This window comes from Nycticebus coucang, chromosome 4 (assembly GCF_027406575.1).
Source record: "Nycticebus coucang isolate mNycCou1 chromosome 4, mNycCou1.pri, whole genome shotgun sequence".
Taxonomy (NCBI): domain Eukaryota; kingdom Metazoa; phylum Chordata; class Mammalia; order Primates; family Lorisidae; genus Nycticebus; species Nycticebus coucang.
The window spans coordinates 90,154,652-90,179,781 of record NC_069783.1 but is presented as its reverse complement, the minus strand read 5'-3'; the positions used below and the strand labels follow the sequence as shown (position 1 = coordinate 90,179,781).

The window sequence follows — 25,130 nt, the reverse complement described above, 5'->3', positions numbered from 1 at the left end:
ACCCTGAAAGCAGACCTTTTCTTCTCATCCAATGGCCAGAATTGAGCCCTCACTGCAAGGGGGCTAGGGTGTAGTACTGCCCTGGGCAAGGTCAAGAGTGTGGCAGCAAAGGAGAAGGCAGAAATATGTGTCACAGAAGTGTCAGAGACTAAAACCACATGTTTAATTTACCAGCCCAGAGCTAACAGGAAAGTGGGAAGACAGTGTGCTTCAAGGATGATAAGCATTCCTGGGGTGATATTTTGCATGTTTCCATAAATGAGGCCACATTTCTTTGTTTGCTATGTTTTGAAAATGTCTCCTTATAGCTAAGAGCTAACACAAGGAAGAAAACATGGAGAAATACTGGGGTTGGTATTTAAGAGGGTATGATCTAAGCCTTGGTTGCGCTGTGTTCTGGATGTGAAATCTGGGCCATTTCCTTACCTGTGAGGTGGAGGATGTGATGCCTCTGAGGAGTGGCCATGACCGAGCACAGGAGGCAGCGTTATTGTGCAGAACAGGGCTGGGGAGAGAAGATTGGGGCACGGGGGGACCTCTGCAGGAGTAGGGAGGGGAGGGTGTGCCAGCGTTGCCTCACCTGGCTTGGGTCCCCCAAGAGGTGTGGCAGGAGCAGGCATAGGATAAGGAACTCGGGAATTGAGCTGAATGCAGGCTGGAGGGCAGAGCCGTATCACATTCCAGGGGGTGGGGACCCCAGATGTGGCACAGAAACCAGCATGTTTCCTGGATATCCTGGCAGGTAAGTTAGAACAGAAGAGGCATCTAGGTGCGGTCTTGACTGACCCCAGGTATTTTGCCACTAACTTTTTCTTTGATAAAAACACACACACAAGACGTAGAAGGGTTTATAATTCTGCTTCCACACCTGTACACAGGGATTCACCCCAACACAATGCAGCCCTGGTCCACTGCATCCCTAAAAGTTCCTGGTGGTGAGGCCTCTGCAGGGGTAGTGGTCCAGCATCACCATAGAAATGCTACATCCTCCCCCAGCCCAGGAAGGGGCAGGTGCTGGGTTGGGAATCAGGATTGGCTAGAGGCACATGCAGTCCTGGAGATGACAGACAGGGGGACAAAGAGGCTCAAGGTAAGGGGACTTGTCACCTGCTGGGGTCATGGGGAGGACTGGGCCCTTCTGATTGAGTCTAGCAGCACGACTTGGGATCTGAGCTTCACAGGTTTGGGGGAGGAACTGACGATGCTCCCTTAGAGTCCCTCTTGTTGAACCTGAGCTCACTTGTGACTCTGAGTCCACCATCTGGTTTTCCCTGAGATGTGCTTCCCTTCAAATTTCTAACCGGAAGGTCAGTGATGAATTCTAGGGCCAGAGGAGAGGCAGCCGGTCCAGCTGTGGCCAACCCCAGAGGTTCAGATGTTTGTTTTTCAAATTTTGGGACTTTCACCCAAACCATTCTTACTAAGTAGAAATTACAGTACAAGCCAGAGGCCCCAGAGACAAACTTGACCTCCCTTCCCTGCTGCCCCAGAAGCAGGGCTGGTGAGCTGGATTTCCATGGTCAGGGAATGTCGGCTGTCAGAGCTGCAAGGGTTAGTAGGTACTTCGGGTGACGCTGGTGACAGGAGCTAGGAAATGATGGCCAGTTCAAGCTACTAACAAGACGAAGGCAACCAATTTAAACCGTTTTACCGTACAAATGACTTTTATTTGCACATGGCTATTTGGTAAATATTAAACAGTGATGACCCCAGGCAGCTGCCAGGCAAGAAAATAAGAGACACGTGGTGGCTTTTCAAGATAGCAAGGCAAGTAGAAAGTGAGCAGTGAAACAACAGTGGAGCCAGTTTTCTTTCCAGTGACTCCCATCGTCCCCCCTCCCTAGGAGCAGAAAACAGTTGATACAAAACTGGAAGCACTAGAATCAGTTAAAATAAGTCCCTTTTATGTCATTGTTTATTTCATTTCAAACGACAGCGGCACCTACAGTTATGGGGCTGTGCCCTGCTTGCCTGGGTCAGCACAGGGGTGCAGGTTTCCTTTGAAAAACATTTTCTTTGAAACCAAGCATCTCAATTTGGCATTTCTCTGTGCATAGTGCCAGCCGTCGCTTTATGAATGGGCCCAAAGTGCAAATGCCTTGCCTTTGCACGTTGAGGCCCTTTCGAGCCCAGATGAGGACCTTGGTCCCCACCCAGAGAGTAGTGCCACTGGTCCCCAAGGCCTTAAGCCAAGTGTCACTTAAGAGCGAGCGTGCACAGAGCAGCACAGTCCCCAGGATGGGTCCTCACGCTGTCCCCGGAGACTGTGCAACAGCTTCTTCCTCCCGTGTGGTTGTGGCAAGAGAATCTGTGGATGTAACATCCCAGCCTCCTTCACTGAGGGTCAGTTCTGAGGGACAGGACGGCTTCTAGTCCTTAGGCGGTGGGGTCCTGGAGCGCTGGAACCGGCGCACTGCAGCTGCACAGCTTTAAGAGGCCTGACGCGTGGAGAAGGCCTCCCCCTTCCCAGCTCTCACTGTATAATCATTTTGTAGAGTCAGTCATTTATTTTCCTCACAAATCTGCCCTCCAAGCTGGTTTTATGCAGATTTTCCTTGGACCTCAATGACTGGGAAGAAGGGGGAGGAGAAATAGGCGGGAAGGTGGGCAGCACAGCTTGCCCCTGCCAGCTTCCTGGGGGACTTCGGGCCTCCAAGCTGCAGCAGAGGCAGACCGAGGACAGGAACGAGGTCTGCACATCTGCATTGGATCTGAAGGCCTTGATAGCACCTTTTCCATTTTAAGAAAATCAGACTGAATCAGAACCTCCTATAGGGAGCCCCATGGCTGAGGCAAAATCCCCAAATAAACATGGCAACAGTGGAGCTGGAACTCTCAACAGGAAGGGGTTCAATTTGAGTTTTCTAGAAGGGCTAGCATGGTCAGATAATTCCAAGTGACAGCTGCTTCCCAGGGAAAAGAAAGTAATAGCTTTGTCATATTTATCATAGTGAATTAATATGTCCAAACAAATGTGCCAAAATGTGGTATATCACTCAGCTTGGAAAGATGGTCTGTTAATCCCGTGGATATTTCAGATCTTCCATTTATCATTCAGAAGGCAGATGTCGAAAGCTGCCTGGGGGCTGATAACCCGGCTTCAGATGGGCGTTTCTCCTTCGGCGCGGCTCCCTGCTGCATCAGTGGTAGTAGATGCTGAAGGCGTGGAGGATGTACAGCAGTGCCGTGATAAAGGCAAAGAACTGGAAGGAGGCGCAGAGTGATGTTAGAGACGGCTAGTACCTGCTCAGCCCCCGGCCCCAGGGAGCTGCTGACCTGCCTCCGCCACCTGCCTGCCCAGTGACACCCTCCTCCTGGAAGCTGTCCTTCCTTATCATGCCCTGACCACGCTGTCTCAATTGTCTCTAACCTGGCCTGAGCCCTCATCCCATGCTGACCTCCTGCCCACAGCCTGCTATTGTACTGTGAGCCTCCTGTGAATGCTCAGACACCCCTCAAGCTCCTGAACTCCTGCCATCTCTCCATAAGCCTCACAAGCTCAGTGACCCCAGATTCTCATCTCATTCAACTACCCACGCCAGACACCTATGGACCCTGCCTCCCGTCCCCTGTCTGAGGGGTCCAAAGTTCCCCCAAAGCTTGCTATTTTACTGCCTAGCCATTTCTGGGGACACCCACTCTCCTTCGTCCTGGCCACCAGCACTTCTCATGACCTCACTCCTGCCTGGTCTTCCATCCCTAACCTGCCCACAGGGCAGACACCAGCATGATGTTCCCGTGTTGAAGCCTCTGGTAGCCTCTTCTTTCCTCAGGAAGGGACTGTCACACTGAACTTGCCTTCCAGACCCCCAGTTGCTGCAGCTCCCACTGCCCTGCTGCTCACACACCCTCTTCTCATTCATTCATCGGCTCCACAAACATCGCTGAACACCTGCCGTTCTCCAAGAACGACTTTGGCTGTAACAGCGGACAAAGTGTTCAAAACTTCCTGCCCCCATGAGGCTTTCATTCGAGTGGTAAGAAGCAGAAAAAACCCAAGATGAACAGGTAGAGCATATCCAGGTTAGATGGGGATAAGAACCAGGAGAAAATGAGGCCGATAAAGGGTAAAGGGAATGCCGGTGGGGGAGGGGACCAGGGAAGGCAGCCCTGAGGACAGGAGGAGACCAGGAGCTGGCACACAGGCCCTGGGGCACGGGCTTCCCTGCCAAGGCCCCAAGTGATAGCAAGGAAGCCAGTGCACCTGGGGCAGCTGACCAGGGGCCAGCAGCAGGAAGGGGCCTCGCTGTGGATCCACCAGGCCACAGAGGGACCTCGGGCCATTACTGGAGTTGTTTGTTTAGGAAGTTAATCTAACCTGGTGAGGAGGGACGGGAGGCAGACAGGCTATAAGGTGGCTGAAGTATCTTGTAGCCACCCTGGAGGGTCACAGTACTGCCTAGAACCCCACTCTCACTCGGAGAGCACCCCATATGCATCTCTTCCTCCCTCCGTGGCCACGTGATTCCTGCAGGAGCCACTAGGTTGACAAAGGACTTTCTGGCCTCAGTGACTGGTCTGGGGGGAGGCAGGGACTCAGGCCTGGTGTTAGAGTCCTTGGTGGGGAGTTTTTAAGGTAAGATTAAGGAAGAAGGCCAAGCCACTGTGGAGGAGGATCTGTGCTCCCTGACACGCGAGCCACACCCCACAGGGGGAGGGCTGGTGTGCCAGGGGGAGGGCAGGTGAGGTCCCCCAGTCCCGAGGCCTCCCTCCCTCCTGCCGGACAGTCTTGCCTTAGGGTCTGTCAGAGCCAACATACCACCCTGGGGGGCTTGTCATTGACATGAGAGGACACTGGAACAGCTCAGTCATAGGTGGTGGGAGCCATCAGCAGATTTTTAGTAAGAGAGAACATGTTCCAATTTGTGTTTTGGAAAAACAAAATGCTCTGCAGACAATGTGGTGGGTGTGAGAGGGAGCAGGGCTGATTGAGGTGGGAGGAACAGGGGTGGAAGAGGACTTGTCATGGTGGGGGTGTTCACACACCCCCTTCCCCAGCCCCCACAGCTCCTTGGTAGGAGGGCACAGGCCAGCCCTACCACACCCACGATGCAGAATTAAGTGTCTAGTCAAGGCCCTTCAGTGACAGTGGCTGGCAGGGTTGCTACCCACTCACCGAGGCTGCCGTGTTGATGTAGTAGTTGTTCAGGTCCTGGATCTCAGAAATGATGGTGGCGTGCACTTGCAAGACAGCTGCGCTCATGTACAGGATGCCGGTGGTCCCATGGTACAGACTGTCCTGGAAACCCAGAGCAGAGGCCAGCCACGGCCACCGTTACTCAGGTGACCACTTTCCTTCCTGGCTAGAGCTGGGAAGAGCGAGAAAAAGGGACAGCCCGCACCCTCATCTCTGACTGTCTTTCTGCAGTGTTTGTTATGGAATATCTATGTAGCAAACCACAGCGGATTCATGAATAGCAGTAACAGTATCAATAGCAGCTAACATTTATGGCAAACTCCATGCCACGCCCTTTTCTCATTTATCCCATTTAACCTTGTCCACGGTGAGGTAGGTATTATTTATTACTAGCCTTGTTTTGAGTCGGTGGAAGCTGGAGGTTAAGACCAATGAATAAATAGGATTTGAACCCTGGCCTCATTAACTTCCAGCCTATCCTCTGAGCCAGCGGAATTATAAAGACCTACTCTGTGCCGGGCACTGTCCTAGCTCATTTCACTTTCACAGCTTATTTCTTAGGGCTGCTATTACTATTCCCAGGCTGCAGGTTAGGAAATGACACTTGGCTAGTACATGGGAGAGTCAGTAGAGTCAGGCTAATCTGACTCCAGGCTTCCATTTTCAAGTCTGTCAGGGAAACTGTTTCATTTTCCATGGTTTCAGTTACCCACCCATGATGAGCATTTTTAAAAATATTTTATTATTTGAATTTTTCTGAAACATTAAGTGGAAAATTCTTCAGTGTTGCTCCAGTGAATAAATATGCCATGAATAAAACTTAGGGGAAACCCATTAGAACATGCTTGATCACAGGGCACTGTGTATATCCCGAACAGGGAAGGTGGTGGAGAGGAGTAGGAAGGGTTCACTGCTGCAGAGAAATGTCTTCGTGTTGGCTTAAAGATAAACACGCTACAATCAAGCCTTGGTTCTTTGTGTCTCTGATCCCTGGTCTCTGGTTCTTCCTCTCTGCTTGGAAGGGTCCTTTGTCCTCACCCCACCCAGGACATTAGTTTAGAAGGAGCCATCCCACCGGTTCTTACCAGAACTCTCCAGGACTCAAATCTCGTATAAAATCCTAACAGGTAAGACAACAGGAACATCAGGGAGATGAGGAATGAGGTGAGCGAGACGTACAACACCCATCCTTGCAGCAATGGGTTTGCTACCTGGGTAGCGGCTACCAGGATCCAGACCCAAAGCCCGAATACCTGTAAGGGAAAAACATAAAACAAGCAGCTTCATTTGCTTGTGTGGGGCACGTTTCCCTTTGCAGGGGGTTTCTTTTTCCTCTGTCTCTGGTTAAAAGCTCAAGTGAAGTTAGGGGTGAACCCAGAGGGAAATAAGGAAGGAAGTCTGGTCCCTCTGCGTCACGTAAAGCCGGGTCCTATTGTTAGAAAATCCAAGAGGTTGAGAATGGACGGACTCTCAGCCAAGTTTGGCCTGTGGATGTGTCTTCTCAGCCAAAGCAGTGTCGGCCAAAACAATTTTAAACAATTCTGAATAAGTTGTTGACATTTTATTTTTTTTTTAAGATGAGGTCTCACTGTCTTGCCTAGGCCGGTCTCAAACACCTGGCCTCAAGAGATCCTTCCACCTCAGCCTCCCAAAGCACTGGGCTTACAGGCACCACCCCTGGCCAAGTTGCCAACATTTAAAACAGGATATTGCACAGGAAAAGTTCAGATTTGGGACATTTCTTTATAAGTCCATGGTCCCGGCCACTTGTTCCAGCCTAGGCCAGAGTGGGCTGGAATGAGTTGTAACTGATCCTTTTTAAAAGGATCTGGAGTTCTGGGAGGCACTGTGGCTCAAAGGAGTAGGGCACTGGCCCCAATGCCGGACGTGGCGGGTTCAAACCCAGCCCCAGCCCAAAACTACAAAAACAAACAAACAAACAAAGGATCTGGGGTTCTTACTGGACCACAACCCCACCCACCCACTTGATGCCATCCTGTGGCCTGCTCATAGTACTGTCCTTCCAGCTCCCTGGGCCCACTGACAATGCCTGGCAGCTGGCCCTGCGAGTCCCCAGGTCATTGGACCTGATGCTCAGGAGTTAGATACCAACTGGGCAATGCGGTTCCAGCTTAATTACCTCTCACCTCTGTCCACCTATTTGTTATCCTTTTGGTGGAGAAACCAACCCTTTTCCCAGCCCTTCTCCGTGGTCTCTGCCTTGGTTTGCTTTCAGGCTGGCTTTGCACCCTTGTTAGTGAGCTCAGGGAGGACCTAAATGTCCAGCAGATGGCATGTCCAGTTAGAGGCTTAGAGGGATAGGGTTGGGACGAACACCAAGGGGTTTCGTTATTAGTTTGTCTCTGACTTTCTGAGCTCCTCTCCTTTCTGGGGCCTTCTTAGGATGTCATTGTAGCCCTTCTTATTTCTCTCTCTCCTAACTCCTATTAAATCTGTGCTTTTAAGCACCATGTAGGCTAGTGATCCCAGGAACCCACCTGCAGCCCACTTCTCTCTGTGGCTTTCAGCCCTACACGTCTGCCTGCTCACCAAATGTCTCTAATTGTGTATTTCTCTGCAGGAGCTGACCCTGTACTTGCCTGACCTCACGAGGGAGTGCCTTATTAAATTTTGCACCCTAGGCACCTCACTTCCTCACTCCAGTCCTGGTCCCGTTCCTCAAACTCTTTACATTCAACAGGTACACAATCTGAACTTATTGCCACCCCAAGTTCATTCAGAATCCACCCTCTTCAGCCTCTGCCAAGAATGACCTAGCTGAGAGAGAGACAGTTCTAGGATTGGGAATGGGTATACTGAGGCCTCCAAAGGTAATGATAATGTTGTATTTCTATTTCATAATGGATACACAGGGATTTATCTTTTATAAAGCAATAAGATAATTTTGAAAAGAAGAGCCTCTTGGACTGTGAAACCATTGGAAATTTGGAGTAATGGGGAAGGGAGATCCAAAGATGACTCTGAATTTGTGGTTTGGAGGAATCACACTACCATATTTTAAAACTTTCTATGAAGTTATGGTAATCAAAAGAGTTGTCAGTGCAAGTGACTCACATTTATGTCCATCTTAGGAGACAACTCATCTTCCTCCTAAGCTCTGTTGCCTTTCCACATACATTTTAGAATCAGCTTACAATATTTACTCTCTGGTGTGTGTGTGTATGCTGAGAAATTTTATTGTGTTAAATCTATACGTCAACTTGGGCAGAACTGATATCCTTACTATGTTGAGTCTTTTAACCCATGAACATGGTATGTCTCTCCAATTAATAGGGTGTTATTTGACTTCTTTTTTTTTTTTTAGAGATAGTCTCACTTTGTCACCCTTGGTAGAGTGCCGTGGCGTCACAGCTCAAAGCAACCTCCAGCTCTTGGGCTTAGGCCATTCTCTTGCCTCAGCCTCCCGAGTAGCTGGAACTACAAGTGCCTGCCACAATGCCCAACTATTTTTTTTTTTTTTCTGTTGTTGCAGTTTGGCCAGAGCCAGGTCTGAACCTGCCACCCTCAATACATGGGGCCAGCGCCCTACTCACTGGGCCACAGGTGCCACCCTATTTGACTTCTTTATGTCAATGTTTTGTAGTGTTTAGCATACAGTGGCTTTATACATTTTATTATATTTATGCCTAAGCATTTTATTTGGGGGGAGCTGTTGTAAATAGTATTGATTTTTAAACATTTCATTTCCCATTATAATTTTTTTTTTTTTGGCATGTGTGTTGATATTACATCCTGCAACTTGGTAAACTTACTTTTTAGTTTAAAGATTTTTTTTGGTGTGTTTTCTCAGGTAGATTTCTCAGGGTTTTCTATGTGTCTCATTAGATTTTAATTTTAATTTTCATGATTACTAATGAGATAGAGCTTGTGTGCATTTATTAGCCATTAATATTTCCTCTTCTGTGAACTTTTCATTGCTTTTATTGGTTACAAATTTTTAATAGAGTTGTATTTTTCTTGTTGAGTCCTAGGAATTCTTTCTGATAGTGTGGGTTTATTGACTGTTACAAACTTTGCAGATATATTCTGTCAGCACACGTGTCATATTTTACGGTGCCTTTCAATGAACAAAGTCCTCAATTTTAAGGCAGTTGATTATGTCAATATGTCCCTTTATAGACTATGCTTTTTATCAAGTTTAAAAAATCTTACAAGGGTATATGTGAAACTTGATAAACGGTCTGTGAAGCTAGTGAATGATGCCCCATGATTATATCAATGTACACAGCTATGATTTAATAAAAAAATAAAATAAATAAAATTAAAAAAAAAGTCCTAAGTTAAAAAAAAATTCCTACTGCAGTTTTTACTTTATTCCATTGCATTCTGGCTTCCTATTGCCCTTGCAAGGTCAGCTGCCTGTTGAACTGTTGTTGCTTTGTAGGAATCCGTCTTTAGTATCTGGCTGCATTTTGGGTCCTCTCTCTCTCTCTCCCCTTGGTGTTCTGCAGTTTGTGTAATAAGCAACACAATGTGTTGAGATGTGGGTATCTTTTTATTACTTTCTGCTTAGTATTCATTTTAGATTCAATATCTGATAATTCTATTAACTTTGTCTTAGTAGCGTGATTCTGCATGCTGTGGTTGTTTTTCACCAAGCCATGGGAAGTGAATAAAAATGCTGTTACGTGGTCAATATCCAAACAACACTAGTCATTAGTGGGAATGGGATTCAGGACTTAGTGACTGCACCAGGGTTTGTAATATTTTAGAAGCACATTAGAACTCTGAAGGCAGAATATTGTTTGTGCCATTTATCACTGTATCCCTGTCGCCCAGCACAGGGTCTGGACGAAAGCAGATGGGGAGCGAAGGAGGCCAAAGAACAATTCTTCTGAATGAATCTATAATAATACCACCATCACCTCACATTAACAAAGTACTTTACAGTTTATAAAATTCACTCACTTGACTGCCTTATCTCATCCACACAACAATTCTAACTCCTTAGAAAGATGGGAGAGCTGCCACCTGTTACGGTCCACTGCTCAGCCCCACAGTGTGAGCATCTGCAAAGGGGTCCCTGTCCCCCTCCTGCCATCAGAGGCTGCTCTGACTAGATGTAGCCATATGCACATTATTTTGCATTTCCATATTTAGCCTTCAGCACGTCTATGGGGTGGGGATGTACTAGAGAGAATTGGGGCCTGAGGTCACACAGGCAGTGCATGGGGGGCCCAGACATGGGGTGGGACACTTGTGGGTCTTTCCCCAAACAGGATCCTAGGATGTGCCTAGAGGATGGCCTACAAGGGCTGCAGGTCTGCTATTAGATCTGCTGGGGGAATTAAGGGCCTACAGGGGGACGTCATACCCATGGTCTCAAGGAGCCCAGAGGTGAGTGGCCCTCTCGCTCTGAGCATTAGTTGTGCTTTAGGAATCCATGTTCCCACCTTCTATGACAAGCCAAGGGCCTCTGAGCCTTTGAGAATCTACACAAATACATGGGAGTCTTTTAAAATGACTTCAGTGTTGTATAATCAGTGACACACAGAGAACTGTCACTCACTTTGTATCTCCACACCCCTCCACCTTCTAAACACTAGGAAGGATCCTGGTCAACAACTAAGTCCAGGCGAATTGAAACCCAGCAGAGTTTGTTATCTCATTTCTGTTTCAAGCAGTCTAGGTTGGATTCTTTATAAGTGTGAGAACTTTTGAGTATTTGTTTTTATTACTCTTTTCTAAAAACTCATGTTTAGCTTTCCAAATTTTCCTGGCAGCCTAAACTGCTCTCCCATTATAATGTTCATTTTGTATTTCCCAAGAGCAGGAGATATTTTTAGATGGTTGGGGCTGACTCTCAAAGTAGAGGAATATTTTACTGCAGTTGGACACTCAGAGCCAAGTACATTTCAAGTATAACTTCGGCAAGGTCTTTTTCTTACAAGCAAACATACATATTCATGTATACATTTTCCAAAAGGCTTACCTGAAAGCTTACCTGACTTCTCCAGGCTTACCTGGAGAAGTCCCTCATACATAGAAAGTTGGTTAAAAACTACTTGGGAGGCTGAGGCAAGAGGATGGCTTGAGCCCAAGAGTTTGATTACAGTAAAGATAGGAAACAACCTAAATGTTCCTCCAGAAGAGACCAGTTAAATCAATTATGTTTGCAAAGTGGAACACTCTGCAGCCTTCACAAAGAATGAGAAAACTTGTTAAATCCCTCAATGGAACGGGACCCAAGAGTTTGAAAAGGCACATGTGACTGATGTGCTGTGATTTAGGCAGTAAAAGAAAAAAATGCACACCGGTGTTTGAGCACCCATGCATTTGTTTGTAGATGAATGGAATGTTTCTGGAAGGAGACCCAATAAACCAATCAGCACCTTGACCTCCAGGGTGGAGAACTGTTTGGCTTGGAGACAGGGTGTTGAATGTAGGACTCTGTTCCTGTTGGAACTAATCCAAAACAGAGAACATGTAAATTTTAAAAAGGAAGAAGCTGTGTGGGATGATGAACGTGCACTAGAGAATTCTAAATAAGAGACAAGAAGGGAAGTGCCTTTTCAGAGGATGGATTTCCCACCTGGACAGAGCAGCTGGGAGCCCCTCACAGGCAGGTGAGGGGCAGGTGCAGGGGCCGGGCTGCTGCCTCTCACACACTGAGAGGCTCTGAGGCAGACACTACCTGACTGATGACCCCAGGGGAGGGTGAAGGAGGCACCAAAAAGATGGGTGGTCTCTGATGCACATGACCGGGCACCTGGTTGAGGTTGGGAGTTGTGGGTTAGAGGTGGGATGGACACGGGGCTGAGAACTAGGGAGGAGCACTGGGCGGGCACCCTGGTGACAGGTTTTTCTACATAGCTGGGTGTTGTATCAGCATGGCAGGTTGCATGTCCTGCCAACACCACATTCCTTTTCTTACTACTTGTCTTAATTTTCACAACAGCGTTGCCTCTCCTTTCCGTTCCTGGTACTCAGCTCCCCACAGGCTGCTGTGCCACAAAGCCTCAAAACCTTCAGGCTTGCAGGAAAAGGCCCACATCAAGACAAGTGAGGCCTGTTTAGTCAGGGCACAGAGTGAGCTGGGAGGTCCTGGTCTCCATAAAGGACACACTCAGGTGTTGCCCACACTGGGAACCTGGACGCCTGGAACACTCCCTCTGACCTGGTGATGTTTCAAGGTGAAGGAAACTATTGTCCTTCACTTTCAGGCATGCACAGTGCATGCTGTCTAAGTCTAGGGTCCCTTGGCTGTCCCTAGGGTCCCTCTGCTTCCTCCCTTTTAAACTTATTATTATTGTTATTGTTATTTGAGACAGAGTGCCATGTCGCCTGGAGTGCATGGCCTCAGCCTAACTCATAGCAAGCTCAATTCCTGGACTCAAGCAATCCTCCTGCCTCAGCCTCCCAGGTAGCCAGGACTACAGGCACCCATCATGATACCGGGCTAATTTTTCTATTTTTGGTAGAGGCAGGGTCTCATCGTGCTCAGGCTGACTTCAAACACCGAAGTTCAAGCAATCCTCCTGCCTTAGCCTCCCAAGTAGCTGGGACTATGGGCACCCACCACAATGCCAAGATAATTTTTCTATTTTTAGTAGAGATGGGGGTCTCACTCTTTTTCAGGCTGACCTGGAACGCCTGAGCTCAAGCAATCCACCGGCCTCCACCTCCCAGAGTGCTAGGATTCCATATGTCAGCCACTTCGCCTGGCTCACATAGTTAATTTAAAACAAAAAAAGTGTTTAGAGATGGGTTTTTGCTGTGTTGCCCAAGTTGGTCTTGAACTCCCCCAATTGATCCTCTGGCCTCAATCTCTCAAAGTGCTAGGATTGGGGATTTTCACGAACCTGTGCATGTCCACAAATGACTGAAAGTGCTGACAGCATTAATTTTAGTGTTACAAATACATTTTAGCAAGTGGATGAATTTGCAAATATGGAATCCAGGAATAATGAGGGTCCACTGTACTTTCTACACTCAAATTATATTTCATCACATTAATAAAGACTTATTTACTCAATTAGGCCCCAGTGCAGGTTATGTGGGGGTCTCCAGCTTTTCCCTGTTAGAGATGATGCTGTCATAAGTGCCCTGTTGCAGAGTTTTTTTTCTTTTGAACTATTTCTCTGGGATAAATTCCCTGACTAGGCTTACTGGTGGGAGGTGTGGGCATGGAGGGGACATATCGGGTGACTTCCTATATTTGTCTCGTCTCATCACATTCCCTGGCTGGGGACACATGGGCGACCTACCTAGTCATAGCCAACAAGACTGGAGGGAAGGGTTTCCGTGCACCCAAGAAGGAGGCACAGGGCACAGCAGCCCTTCCTCTTGCTCTGGCCAGTGTTTAGGTAAACTTGGAACCAGGAAATGGAGAAGGAGAGAGATGGAAAGAGCCTGGATCCCTGGGGACACACCCAAGTGGCTAGAGAAGCTACCTAAGGGACAGCCCACTGAGCTCCAGAATCTGCGGACACAGAGTCCGTTTCTCCTATTAAGGCCAGTCAGAGCCAGTGACAGCCCTTGTCACAGCCCCATGACGACCCCCTGGGATACAGTCTTTCATGTCACTCACGCCACTCTTAGAACACTCCTCCACTGGCTCCCAACAAACCCGGCCAAACTCAAGCCACAGCCCCAGGCCCAAGCCACCATGCCTGCCCCCTCTGTGGCGTGTCCCCTAGCACTGGGCACCCAACCATGGGGGAGACGCATTCTTGGGTTGTGACTCTAATTAGTGGATTACTACAGCATTAAGAAATTAAGTAGACTAGAATAGAAATTAGAGGAGTCCATTGTCTATAGGAAGGGGATATAGTATTTACTAAATCTTTTGTTTCACTGAAACACAGCCCGCCCCACACATGGTATACCAGGTTGCAGTGAAGATCTTTCTTTTTGCAGATCATAGTCAGCAAGTGAAAGCCCTTGCTCTGGCACACGGTCCGTCTTCTAGCCAAGGGCCTTTGGGGTCCTCGCCTGCCCTGTTCCTTCCTGCTACAGCAACACCCGTGGGTCAGTCACTGCTCTGAGGGGGCATGCTGGGGCCTGAGTGGGAGCAGGTGCCACCAAGGATAAGGGAAAGAGACATGCTGCAGAGAGGGGACAGTTGTCAGGCTGAGTGGGAGGAGCCCAGAGTGTTCTGTAACTGTAGGACTGGTCCTCAGTGTCCCTGAGCCTGGGCCTTCTGCATGCATGCTCTCGCCCAGGTGCCACAGCTGGCCCCAGCCAGGCCTTCCCTGCCTGCAGGCCTTTGTGGGAAGCTCAGGGATCCCAGCACCCACGTGGGTGCGGCTCACAACCCCCAAGGCAGCTTGAATCCTTGTGAAGCTTTAGGGCAGGCATCATTACCTCCTGTGTACAGGGTTAGCCAAGGCACTTCCCCAAAGTCACCCAGTGGGGGCTTGAATCCAGGACCCTAAGACAACCCCCAAACAGCTAGCACTACGTGGAAGTTAGTACACATCCACACACCAAGTCACGGCAGGGCACTCATGGAGGGAGAATTTCCTCTTTCTGTGGCTTTAAGGATAGCGGAAAATAGGATAGCTGGCCCAGTCCCCTCAGGCCTGTTTTGAGGGTCACTGCCTTATCCAGTCCACACCAGAGCAAGTTGGTACAGCTGCTCCTGGCAGGTCATGGAACAGGGTCCCTGGTACCTGTATGTGCTCTCAGGCCTGGGCTGGCAGCAGGCCCAGGAAAACTGGCACATGAGCCTTTCTGAGCCACCAATGGGTGTGTGCAGCAGGCGGCAGGAAGTGTGGCCTGGGAGGGGCTCTGTGTTAGGGCCGTGACCCCTTTGCTGCTTCCTCCCCCCAGGACCACGCCACACTTTCACATTGACTGCCCCAGCTTTTTATTGATTAAACAGCACAGATTTACAATGTCACATAAAATGGACCAAGAATATTCTTATCCACCCAAAGTCTAAAGGGCTTTGGCTTCTCGTCTCTTAAAAATAAAAGCACAGGCCAGGCACAGTGGCTCACTACTGTAATCCTAGCACTCTAGGAGGCTGAAGCGGGAGAATCCCTTGAGCTTAGGAGTTTGAGCCCAGCCCAAGTAAGAGCAAGATCAAGACCCCCATCTCTACTAAAAGTAGAAAATTTAGCTGGGCTTTGTGGTGGGTGCTTGTAGTCCCAGCTACTTGGGAGGCTGAGGCAGGAGGATCACTTGGACCCAGGAATTGAGGCTGCTGTGAGCTACAGCAACCTGAGGCAACCCCTAGCCAGGGATAATAGAGTGAGATTCTGTCTCAAAAAAAAAAAAAAAAAAGAACAAACCAAACACTGAACATTTGGGGGGCATAGTTTTATTTTGTTTCCTTACCTGTGCACCTTGGAAAATTAGAAAGTACAAAAGAGATGTAAAGCAGAAAGACAAAAGTATCCTGTCCCCATGGCCTCGTGGAAGGCTTCCCCACACACCTAGGCCTCTTGGCCTGACCTCCCACCTGGCTTCCCCTTTCTAATTTTTCCTCTTTGGCCCCCACTACATCAACTAACTTCATGGCCCTTCACATGGCCCCAGGAAGTCACCAGATGAACTCTGGATTGGGACTCAGGGGAAGGCCCCATACCCTCCGTCCTCCCCCAGGAACCCACAGACATTTTGTGATCAGTGACCTTGTTCCTGCCCTTCGTTAGGCGCTGGGTCACTTAGTCCTGATTGGCTGTCTGGCTCCCACCAGCCCACCCTGAACCCATCTATGACCAGACCTTGCAGGGAAGGAACTAGACCAATGTCACCTCTTCAAGTAAGCCACCCTTGATTACCAAGCCCCCCAGCACAACTCCTGTCTGTTCACTCTCCACTTTTGTTTTCTCTCTTTGCTGCCTCATGCCTGGACTCCTGGAGGCAGGACTGTGTCCTGAGCTGTGTGTCCCAGTTTGTAGCACAGGGATTGGCATGAAGAAAGTGCTCGGTACACATCACCAACCCACTCGAGAAAGGAGAAGTCGGGCTGCTGCCCACACCACTCGCTGGCTGCTTAGTCTCGGCTCCTGGGCCTGCCGCCCACGAGGGTGGCCCAGCCGCAGACTGGCATGTCTGCCAGGAGCCTGGAGACAAACGCCCATGTGTTTCATCCCCACCCATTTCCTGCTCCATCACCTCCCAGGCCCTAGAAATTCTCCAAGTGGCAGAGCAATCTTCCCTCAGGATTCCCTGGGGAGGCTTTTCCTACCTTCCTGCCTCTCTCCAACCCTGCTCCAGACCCTACTATGTCAACATGGGACATCCCACTGCCCCGGTATATAGGATGGACTACACAAAAATGCTATCAGAGAGGAGGATGATAAATACATGTGCCCAAATAAATACATGTGCCCTCCCAGTGCACCTCCCCCAGTGACACTCAGGCAGGGAGAGTGTCCAAGTGATGATGTGTGTGTGTCCAATGTCCAAATAATGATGTGTGTGTGTCCAAAGCCAAGGTAGAAAAACAAAGCTCAGACAATCCAGGGCTGGGAGAAGCATCTCTGAATAGGACTGAAGACCCTGAAGTCCCAGATCCATGATGTCTGGAACGTGGAGGGGACCCAACTGGCATCTCCCAGGGATAGCATGTGGCCAGGAGGTGGAAAGTGGTACCTCCCAGAGCTGGCACTGTGAGATGTGAGCACAAGTCAGCCCTGCTCCAGAGGGGTCCATGTGTATAGCCTCTGGGCAGTGACCATTAGGGGTGAGACAGGGAAGACCTGATCAGGGGGTGACTGAGGACAGACTGGTCTCTGCAGGAGGTGAAGTGTCCTAGCCAAGCCTGGCCCATCCAGGGCGAGGTCGGGGCTGGTGAGAGGTGGGGCTGAGAGACTAGCAGGCAAAGGCCAGGCCCTCGACGCCTCCTTTGGCTGGCCTGCTTCCTACCACTTGCCAATCTGGACAACACTCTCGAAACCTCTCCTGACTCCCACAGATCTGCCCTGCCCAGGGGAAAGTTCTCCAGGGAAAATCCCCGAGGAATGGCAGGAAGAACCAGTAAGTGCCCAGGTGAGCACTTCTTACTGGTGAAACTGCTTATCTGGGGCTCACGGGAGCCAGTGGGTCAGAACGCACTGGCCCCTCCTTGCTGCCTGCACAGGGCACCCGGTTAATTCCTGCAGAGCACCTGGGATTTGTGAGAACGCCTCCTGGGGGCTGGCCTGTGCTTCCTCACCTGTCTTGGCTGAACTGAGAGAGGCCACTGGCTCAGGGGAGGGTGCTCGTGGTCCAGCTGGATGGTCAGACGCAGAAGTGGGTCAGGGATGCTGGCCTGTGCTGGTCAGTTCCAAGTGGCCCAAGCCTCCCGTCCCCTCCTGCACTGGGCTCCCTTAGCAGCAGACCCTGGCTGAGTTCTGGCTGTGGGAGGACTTGAGGGAGACCAGGAGAGGCGTGAGGGCTCCTTGCTGCCTTTTCCGGGTCTTGCCACCCACTGTTCCTCCAGCAGCCGCGGTGGCGAGTTCCATCCTGGAGTCCCTGGGCCCCTTCTCTGAGTGACCTCTGTCTCACAGCACGCGTCCTCCAGAGTCTGGGCACCGGCGAGGCAGCGCTTTGTCCAGAGGTTTGGGCATCAGTCCTGTTTGTTTCACTTTTGTTCCCTTTGGACTCCGGGGGTGGCAGCAGCTGCTCCCCGTGCTCCTTACTCTCCGCTGGCTTCAGCACCTCCTTTCTGTTCTCTCAGCCTTCCCGTGACTGTGTCAGCAAGTCCCTATATTGAATCCCCTCTGTGTGAGACACCTATCGTGATTTCTGTTTCCTACAGGACCCCGAGGGACATGGCACCATTTATTGTTCTCCTTGGCTGTTTTCCGTCTCCGCCATTAGACAGCAGGCTCCATAAGGCAGGGGCCCTGTCTGCCTTGTTCATCTTCACATCCCCAGCACTTGCAGAGAGCAGGTGCTCACTTGATATGGGTCAAATGGGTTGTTAAGTGTGGTAATGTCTTCCTCTTTCCTTATACCCCCAAATAGTAACTACTTAGTCCTATGCAGTTCTAGTCTGAACAAGCAAATGTCTCAGCCCCCAATCCAAACCCCTCAAGAACGCCCAGCTCCTCCTTGAGTGAGCTTGTCCTGACAACCACTCTGGCCCCTGAGGCCTGAGCAGCTATGGCTGGACACTTTCTCCTTTTCACTCATCTCCAGTCTTGGGATGCTCTCTGCATGGTCCGTGTGTGCTAGTCACATCACTCCTTCAAACCTGGGGCCATGATGGAGCTTAGCCCCTCAATTGCCTTCTTTTTCTTGTATCCCTGAGGAGCAGAGCGCAGGGCCAGAGCAGTGATAGCATCTCAGTAAACTCCGTTCACTTACAATTGCAACTTGCTTGCAAGAGATCTGAGCTTTGCAGAGGCCACTTGACCACCAACAATAGAGTGGCATGGCTGACATTTCTGGAGCGCTTTTCCGTGGTCTACTGACACTTGCTGTGAAGGTCTTTGTTCTAACCCCACAGCTGTCACAGGATCACTGCTTCCCTTTACTATCATTTTTTCCTTTCTTGAGGAAATCCAGGCTCAGAGTGGTTAAGTGACCTGCTCAGGGTCTCATAGTGACTAAGAAGCTGAGCCAGGCTGGCTCTTATTTTACTGACCCTGATGCACTGGGGTCTCCCACAGTAGAGGCTGGGACTGGTGCACAGAAACCAAGGTGGCCCCAGGCATGTGCTGAGAAGCTCACATCTGACCCCTCCATGAGGCCCCTCCAATCTCCTCTCCCAGAGGTCTTGTTCTTCCCCAGCCTGAGACCTTCCCATTCCTGCTGTTCACGTGCCTTCCAGGGACATCCCCCGAATTATTCTGATGGGACCCAGTGGTACTCTGTGCTCAGAGGGTAGTGGCTCCTGAGTCCTGTAGGAGAACAGAGGGGAAGGGCAGTGCCCTGGAGGAGCCAGGGACAACATCAGGAAGAGGCCATCGGGTGGTGAGGAGGAGTGGATGGAGGGACAGATACAACGAAGGGGGCAGTGTGAAAGGCAAAGGATGACGTAACACTGGGGAGAGGCGAGCTGACTTGCTGCACCCAGAATCCGGAGAACTGACAGGGGAGCAGAGGAAAAGCTAGGGAGAGGACTTTTCCTTTACTTCTGAGAAAGAGTTACAAGGAAGGGAGGATACCTGTCCTGAGCCTGGGTCTAAGATGAGCCCAGTTCCTTCTCCCAGTCCCACCCACTCACTTTCAGTCCACACAGACTTGGCCCTAAGGGGCTCCTAGAGGCCCTTGTGCCTGGCTTCAGCAACCTCAAACTCTCGGGCTCAAAAAATTCTCTTGCCTCAGCCTCCCAAGTAGCTGGGACTGGGTGGCGCCTATGGCTCAGTGGGTAGGGCGCCGGCCCCATATACTGAGGGTGGCGGGTTCAAACCTGGCCCCGGCCAAACTTCAACAAAATAAAATACGTTAAAACCAAGTGGCTGGGACTATAGGCACCCGCCACAATGCCCAGCTATTTTTTGTTATGGTTGCCATTGTTTAGCAGGCTGGTGCCGGGTTCAAACCCACCAGCCCCAGTGTATGTGGCTGGCGCCATAACCACTGTGCGACGGGCACTGATCTGGGGCTTTTAAATATAAACAGGAGAAGAAGCAGGTTGAAATGAAGGGGAAACTAGGGATTTGGGCAAGACATAAAGATGCATTTCCTAAGCTGGAAGGGCCTGGGATGAACCTCTGAGGGTGTTAGAGTATCTCCTCCTGACCAACTGCAGCCAAGTTAAGAAGTTGAAAGGAGGGGCGGCGCCTGTGGCTCAGTGAGTAGGGCGCCAGCCCCATATGCCGAGGGTGGTGGGTTCAAACCCAGCCCCGGCCAAACTGCAACAAAAAAATAGCCGGGCGTTGTGGCTGGAGCCTGTAGTCCCAGCTGCTCGGGAGGCTGAGGCAAGAGAATCGCGTAAGCCCAAGAGTTAGAGGTTGCTGTGAGCCGTGTGACGCCACGGCACTCTACCTGAGGGCGGTACAGTGAGACTCTGTCTCTACAAAAAAAAAAAAAGAAGTTGAAAGGAAAACATCAAACAGAGTGTCTAGCTGAGTCTCTTAGCTGTTTCTTTATAATTAGTCAAAAATCTAAGTCAACTAGTGACAAGGTTGAAAGTTAAAAGACTTCCTTGGATTCTTACTCATAAAGCATGTCCTTGATCATCAGCACCTGGGTGAGCTCTCAGCTTCCACCTTTCAGCTCATAAAAAAGTGTCAATTCAAGCCACTCAAGGCTGGGCCACAAGATGCACCCCCACGGCTCAGGCCTTCTGCACTGGCCCCCTGGACATCCACACTCTCTGCTGTGTGAAGGAGAGAGAGAATAGACCAGGGTCTGTTCTCATCTTAAAATCCATTGATTCAAAGATTCTGCAAGCTTGGATATTATATTTTGAAATTAACATATTTTTCTTATTTTCTTTTAATAATAAGAAATTTGAATTCACTAGTAACCTGAATAAAATATGAATTTTAATGCTAAAGTCTCAAAAATCTCCTACATTGCTAGTGGGAATATAAAAGGCAAAAAGTATTTTCTAGGTATTCTGGAAAACAGCTTATGAGTTTCTTTTTTTTTGTAGAGACAGATTCTCACCTTATGGCCCTCGGTAGAGTGCTGTGGCCTCACACAGCTCACAGCAACCTCCAACTCCTGGGCTTAAGCGATTCTCTTGCCTCAGCCTCCCGAGTAGCTGGGACTACAGGCACCCGCCACAACGCCCGGCTATTTTTTTTTGGTTGCAGTTTGGCTGGGGCTGGGTTCGAACCCACCACCCTCGGTACATGGGGCCGGCGCCCTACCGACTGAGCCACAGGCGCCACCCAGCTTCTGAGTTTCTTAAGGAAAACAAACCACACGCCTATCATACCATCCAGCAATCACACTAGGTGATTTTCCCCAGAGAAGCAGAAATTACATACACACAAAAACCTGCACATAAATATTCTTAGCAGCTTTATCTGGAACAGCCAAGAACTGGAAACACCCAACTGTTTCTTGACAGGTGAATGGTTGAGCAAACTACAGTAAACCCGTAACATGGATACAAGGAGCCAACTGTTGATAAGGGTAAGGGTAAGGAAGCCAATCTCAAAAAGTCACATATTGTATGATTCCATTGATCGATGTAACTTTCTGGAAATAACAACATTATAGTGATGGAGGTAGTGGTTTTCAGGGGTTCACTCAGGAGGGGGCATTCTAAAGGGAGCATGAGGGAGCTCTTTGTGGTGAGAGAACAGCTCTGTACTTCAATAAGGTAATCATTACCCCAATCTCCACAAGTGAGAAAATGTCCTGAAAGTAGAGTTGCAGGGTACCAATGGTGGCTTTTGATATGCACTATGTTTAGAAAAGAGGCAAACTCTGGGGGAAGCTCAGAGAAGGGTACAGGAGACCTCTCTGAGCTATCTTTGCAACTTGCAATGAATCTATTATAACTGCAAAATAAAAAGTTAAACATGTGAATTTTGATGTCAAAGATTTGAAAATAAACCATCTTAGGCAAAGATCTATAAGAACAGGCTGTGGGGGAGCAGAGGTGACAGAGAAACTGCAGATCCCTGTGGGATCTGGGTCATCCTAGCCTGTCACCATCTGGAAATGCAAAGGAACCAGGCTCTCCAACTGGGGGTGCCACAGGGCATAAGGGGAGCCAAGGAGAGAGCCTGGGCTTCATTTGAGCCTTTGTCTAATTTGGCTTTCCTGGCATTTTGGCCCCTTGTATACATAGGAATATCCTCAGCATAAGTCTGCTCTTGGGGTCTCACTGGGTGCTTCAGAAACAGTGGCTGGAGGGAAATGTCCACCATTAGAATCTGGTTACTGGACTTCTCTGTCCCTGTTACTGCACTTTCTCTGTCCCTCTTTGCTGGCCAGAGCTCCCCATTTTACAAATCACTCTCTGGACTCATGTCCTTAGGAGAACATAAGCCTGTCTGTGACTCCTTGGGCCCCAAGACAGAATATGTTTACCCACCACCCAAGGCCTGATGCCCTGTGGTCAGCCCCAGGGGAGGCAGTGGCTACAGGCCCAGAAGCCCTGGGCCAGAGAAAGGAGCCATTGTGAGGCCTATTCTGCAGCCCAGCATGTCTTCTGCTCACTGGGATCAGAATCACCCATAACCACAACACGGCCGGCCCTGTCACCGTGGCTTGCATGACTGAAACCACAAGCACAGGCTCAGTCCCCCACTCCAATGTAAGGCACACATGATTCTAGGTGCCCTGCTAGGGATGCTCATTTAAGGGAAAAGCAGTTGCAGAATAACTCCATTAAATACTCACATGTACGTATGTGAATGTACGCACATTTGTGGATTATAGTTACTTCCGTACTTTCTGAGTTTTCAACAGTAAGATTACTTACGAACTAAAAAGAAACCAAGTTGTAATGAGGGAACAACAGACAAGACCACATGGAGGGACGTTGTACAAAATAACTGATCAGTACTCTTCAAAAGTCTTAAGACAAAGACTAAGAAATTGTTCCAGATAAAAGGAGATTAAAGAGATATGACAACTAAACACACCATGGGATCCTGGATCCTGACTAGAAAAACGGCATTGATGGGGAAATCAGCAGAATTTGGATAAAGTATATAGAATTGTGAATGGCATAGAATCAATGCGGCTTTTCTGATTTTAAAAGTTGTACCTTGGGGGCGGCGCCTGTGGCTCAGTTGATAAGGCGCAGGCCCCATATACCGAGGGTGGCGGGTTCAAACCCAGCCCCGGCTGAACTGCAACCAAAAAGTAGCTGGGCGTTGTGGCGGGCGCCTGTAGTCCCAGCTACTTGGGAGGCTGAGACAAGAGAATCGCCTAAGCCCAGAAGTTGGAGGTTGCTGTGAGCTGTGTGATGCCATGGCACTCTACCGAGGGCCATAAAGTGAGACTCTGTCTCTACAAAAAAAAAAAAAAAAGTTGTACCTTGGAAGATGTGGACATTAGGGGAAACTGAGGGACGAGGGCATAGAACTCTGCACTATTCCTACAGCTTAAATGTATTTCTAAAATTACATAAAATAAAGAAAGAAAGTTGAACTGACAATATCTCCACCCGCTGAAGCACTTGGGGCTCTTCCAGGAGTTCCACTGACAGGAGCAGGGTGGGGGCACAGGATGACCCTCTCAAACAACTCTCACCCTGGGTATGTTCCTGAGTCTGGAAGCTCCATGCCTCCAGCCTCTAGGCCTTTCTCTTTCTTGCCCCCTCAGCCTGGAAACGTCTGTCCTTTGAGGTCTCACTCCCAGGGACAGGCCTGGCCCCCTCCCTGACCTGCAGAGGTCAGATGGTCTCTCCTTGTTGAGGTGATAGTCCAATGACCATGGAGAGGAAATGCTGGCGAGTCTCTCCCCCGCAGACAGGGAACCCTGGAGGCAGTGGCCGGCCCTGTCACTGTGGCTTGCACGGATGACACCAAGCACAGGCTCAATAAAAAGAGGTGGAGCCAACCACAATCCATGCGGCTGTTCCAAGATGAAGGACACACCCAGGTCCTGGCACAGAGAACTCAGAAGAGCACTATGATGTCAAAAGTCTGGCAGGGTGCCCATGCCCATCCCCAGAGGTGGCAGCCCTGGCAGAAACCTGCCTTGGGTGGGGTTTCAGCCAAAGTGACCCAAATGCTAGGATCACCCAATCTGGCTTTCCTTTCTGGTTGACATCAATGCCTGTCCTTTAACTGGTTTGCCTAAAAGTCATTCAATCTGGCCCAACCTTCCCGGCAGATGACTAGAGTGAGAAGGGCAGGTCGTGTCCAAGTTAAAGGTAGATCCATTCTCTATCTTTTCCTCCCTGCCCAGGGGCAACACTGCCAAATTCAGGACAGGTAAGAAAATATCACTTACAAGGTAGGCTATTTCAGAAGGTGTTTGAAAACAAAACACACTTTTTTTGCACTGAGTAGGTCACCAGCCTTGAGCGTCCCCCTCAGTGAAAAGGGTATGACAGCCAGCCCACAGGGGACTTGAATTCTGCTGAGCCCTGCAGCCCAGCTGAAGGGTCCCCATGGGTAATTGGGTGACAGGCTCTCATTCATAACCAGCACATCCCACAGACTGTCTAATGGCACATGCCGCCATAAGATACCTAGGGTGGGGGCATAAGTCAAAGTTCAAAGTCAGCTGACCTGACAATTAAGAAAAAACTGAAAGACCTCCTCTCAGAAGGAAAGACAGAGTCTCCTGCTTTTGAACTTTACAAGGCACAAATAGTTGGAGAAAAGAAACCCAACAGCGAGAGTACATGTCCAACACCTTCCCAGGACCCTGGGTGTGGTAGCAAATGCTCTCGGGCCTCAGAGGACCAGGTGGCCTGCCAGCCCCTCCCCCACAGTGGGTCCGGTTTCTGAGGGAACCCACCATCACTGCCTGAGAGCGCGCAGAGCCTCGCCCGGCCTGCGACAGCGCCCGCTCTGAGCCCAGCGGGACACGCGCGACTGCTCGGGCTGCCCTCAGGGTTCCCCCGTCGGCCAGGGCGCTGGCCGCCCCAGCTGGCTCCCGCCCCTCCGTCTCTGCAGGTGGCCGGCGGCCGCACTCACCAGCTCGGGCAGGAAGAAGGCGTAGGGGATGGTGAGGAACAGCGCGACCCCCGAGGGCGCGTCGGGCAGGGCGTAGGTGGTGGCGGGCGGGTCGCGGGAGGCCATGCTTGCTGCCCTGCTCTGCGCCCCTGGCTCAGCGGCAGCTCGCTGGTGCCGGCAGCCCCGTCAAATATTACCTCCTGCCAGACACACCCATCCGACGTCGCCTGGGAGGGGAAAAATCTGTTCCAGCAGAGCAGGTCCTTCCACTCACAGCAGCCAACAGATCCTCAGCGAGTGGTGTCAGATGTGAATTGCCCCACCAGCGGGGACGGGGCTGGGGCAGCAGGCGGGCAGGGCCGGAGTCCTCTCTACACTTCTCCTCCGGGGGAGTATTTTACTCCCGGAGCATATTACTCCAGGGATGCCAGCTACAGCCCCTCCCTGCCCCAACCCTGTGCGGGGAGCACAGGCTAAGGCTGCTCTGCCACGGCAAAAACCGTTTGTTGAGCACCTACTATGAGCCTTCTGCAGACAGCCTGGTGCTT

The 25,130-nt window shown here is 50.1% G+C and overlaps 1 protein-coding gene across 1 annotated transcript; it reads right to left on the bottom strand.

The window, feature by feature from the left end:
• Positions 1-1,645: 1,645 nt before the first annotated feature.
• MALL (mal, T cell differentiation protein like) lies at positions 1,646-24,788 on the bottom strand. The gene is made up of 4 exons (XM_053589562.1): positions 24,604-24,788; positions 6,223-6,390; positions 5,117-5,239; positions 1,646-3,203 (listed from the first exon to the last, which is right to left on the bottom strand). The coding sequence occupies exons 1-4, from the start codon at positions 24,706-24,708 to the stop codon at positions 3,141-3,143; spliced, it is 459 nt and encodes a 152-aa protein (XP_053445537.1). The 5' UTR covers positions 24,709-24,788; the 3' UTR covers positions 1,646-3,140.
• Between the last annotated feature and the right edge of the window lie 342 nt (positions 24,789-25,130).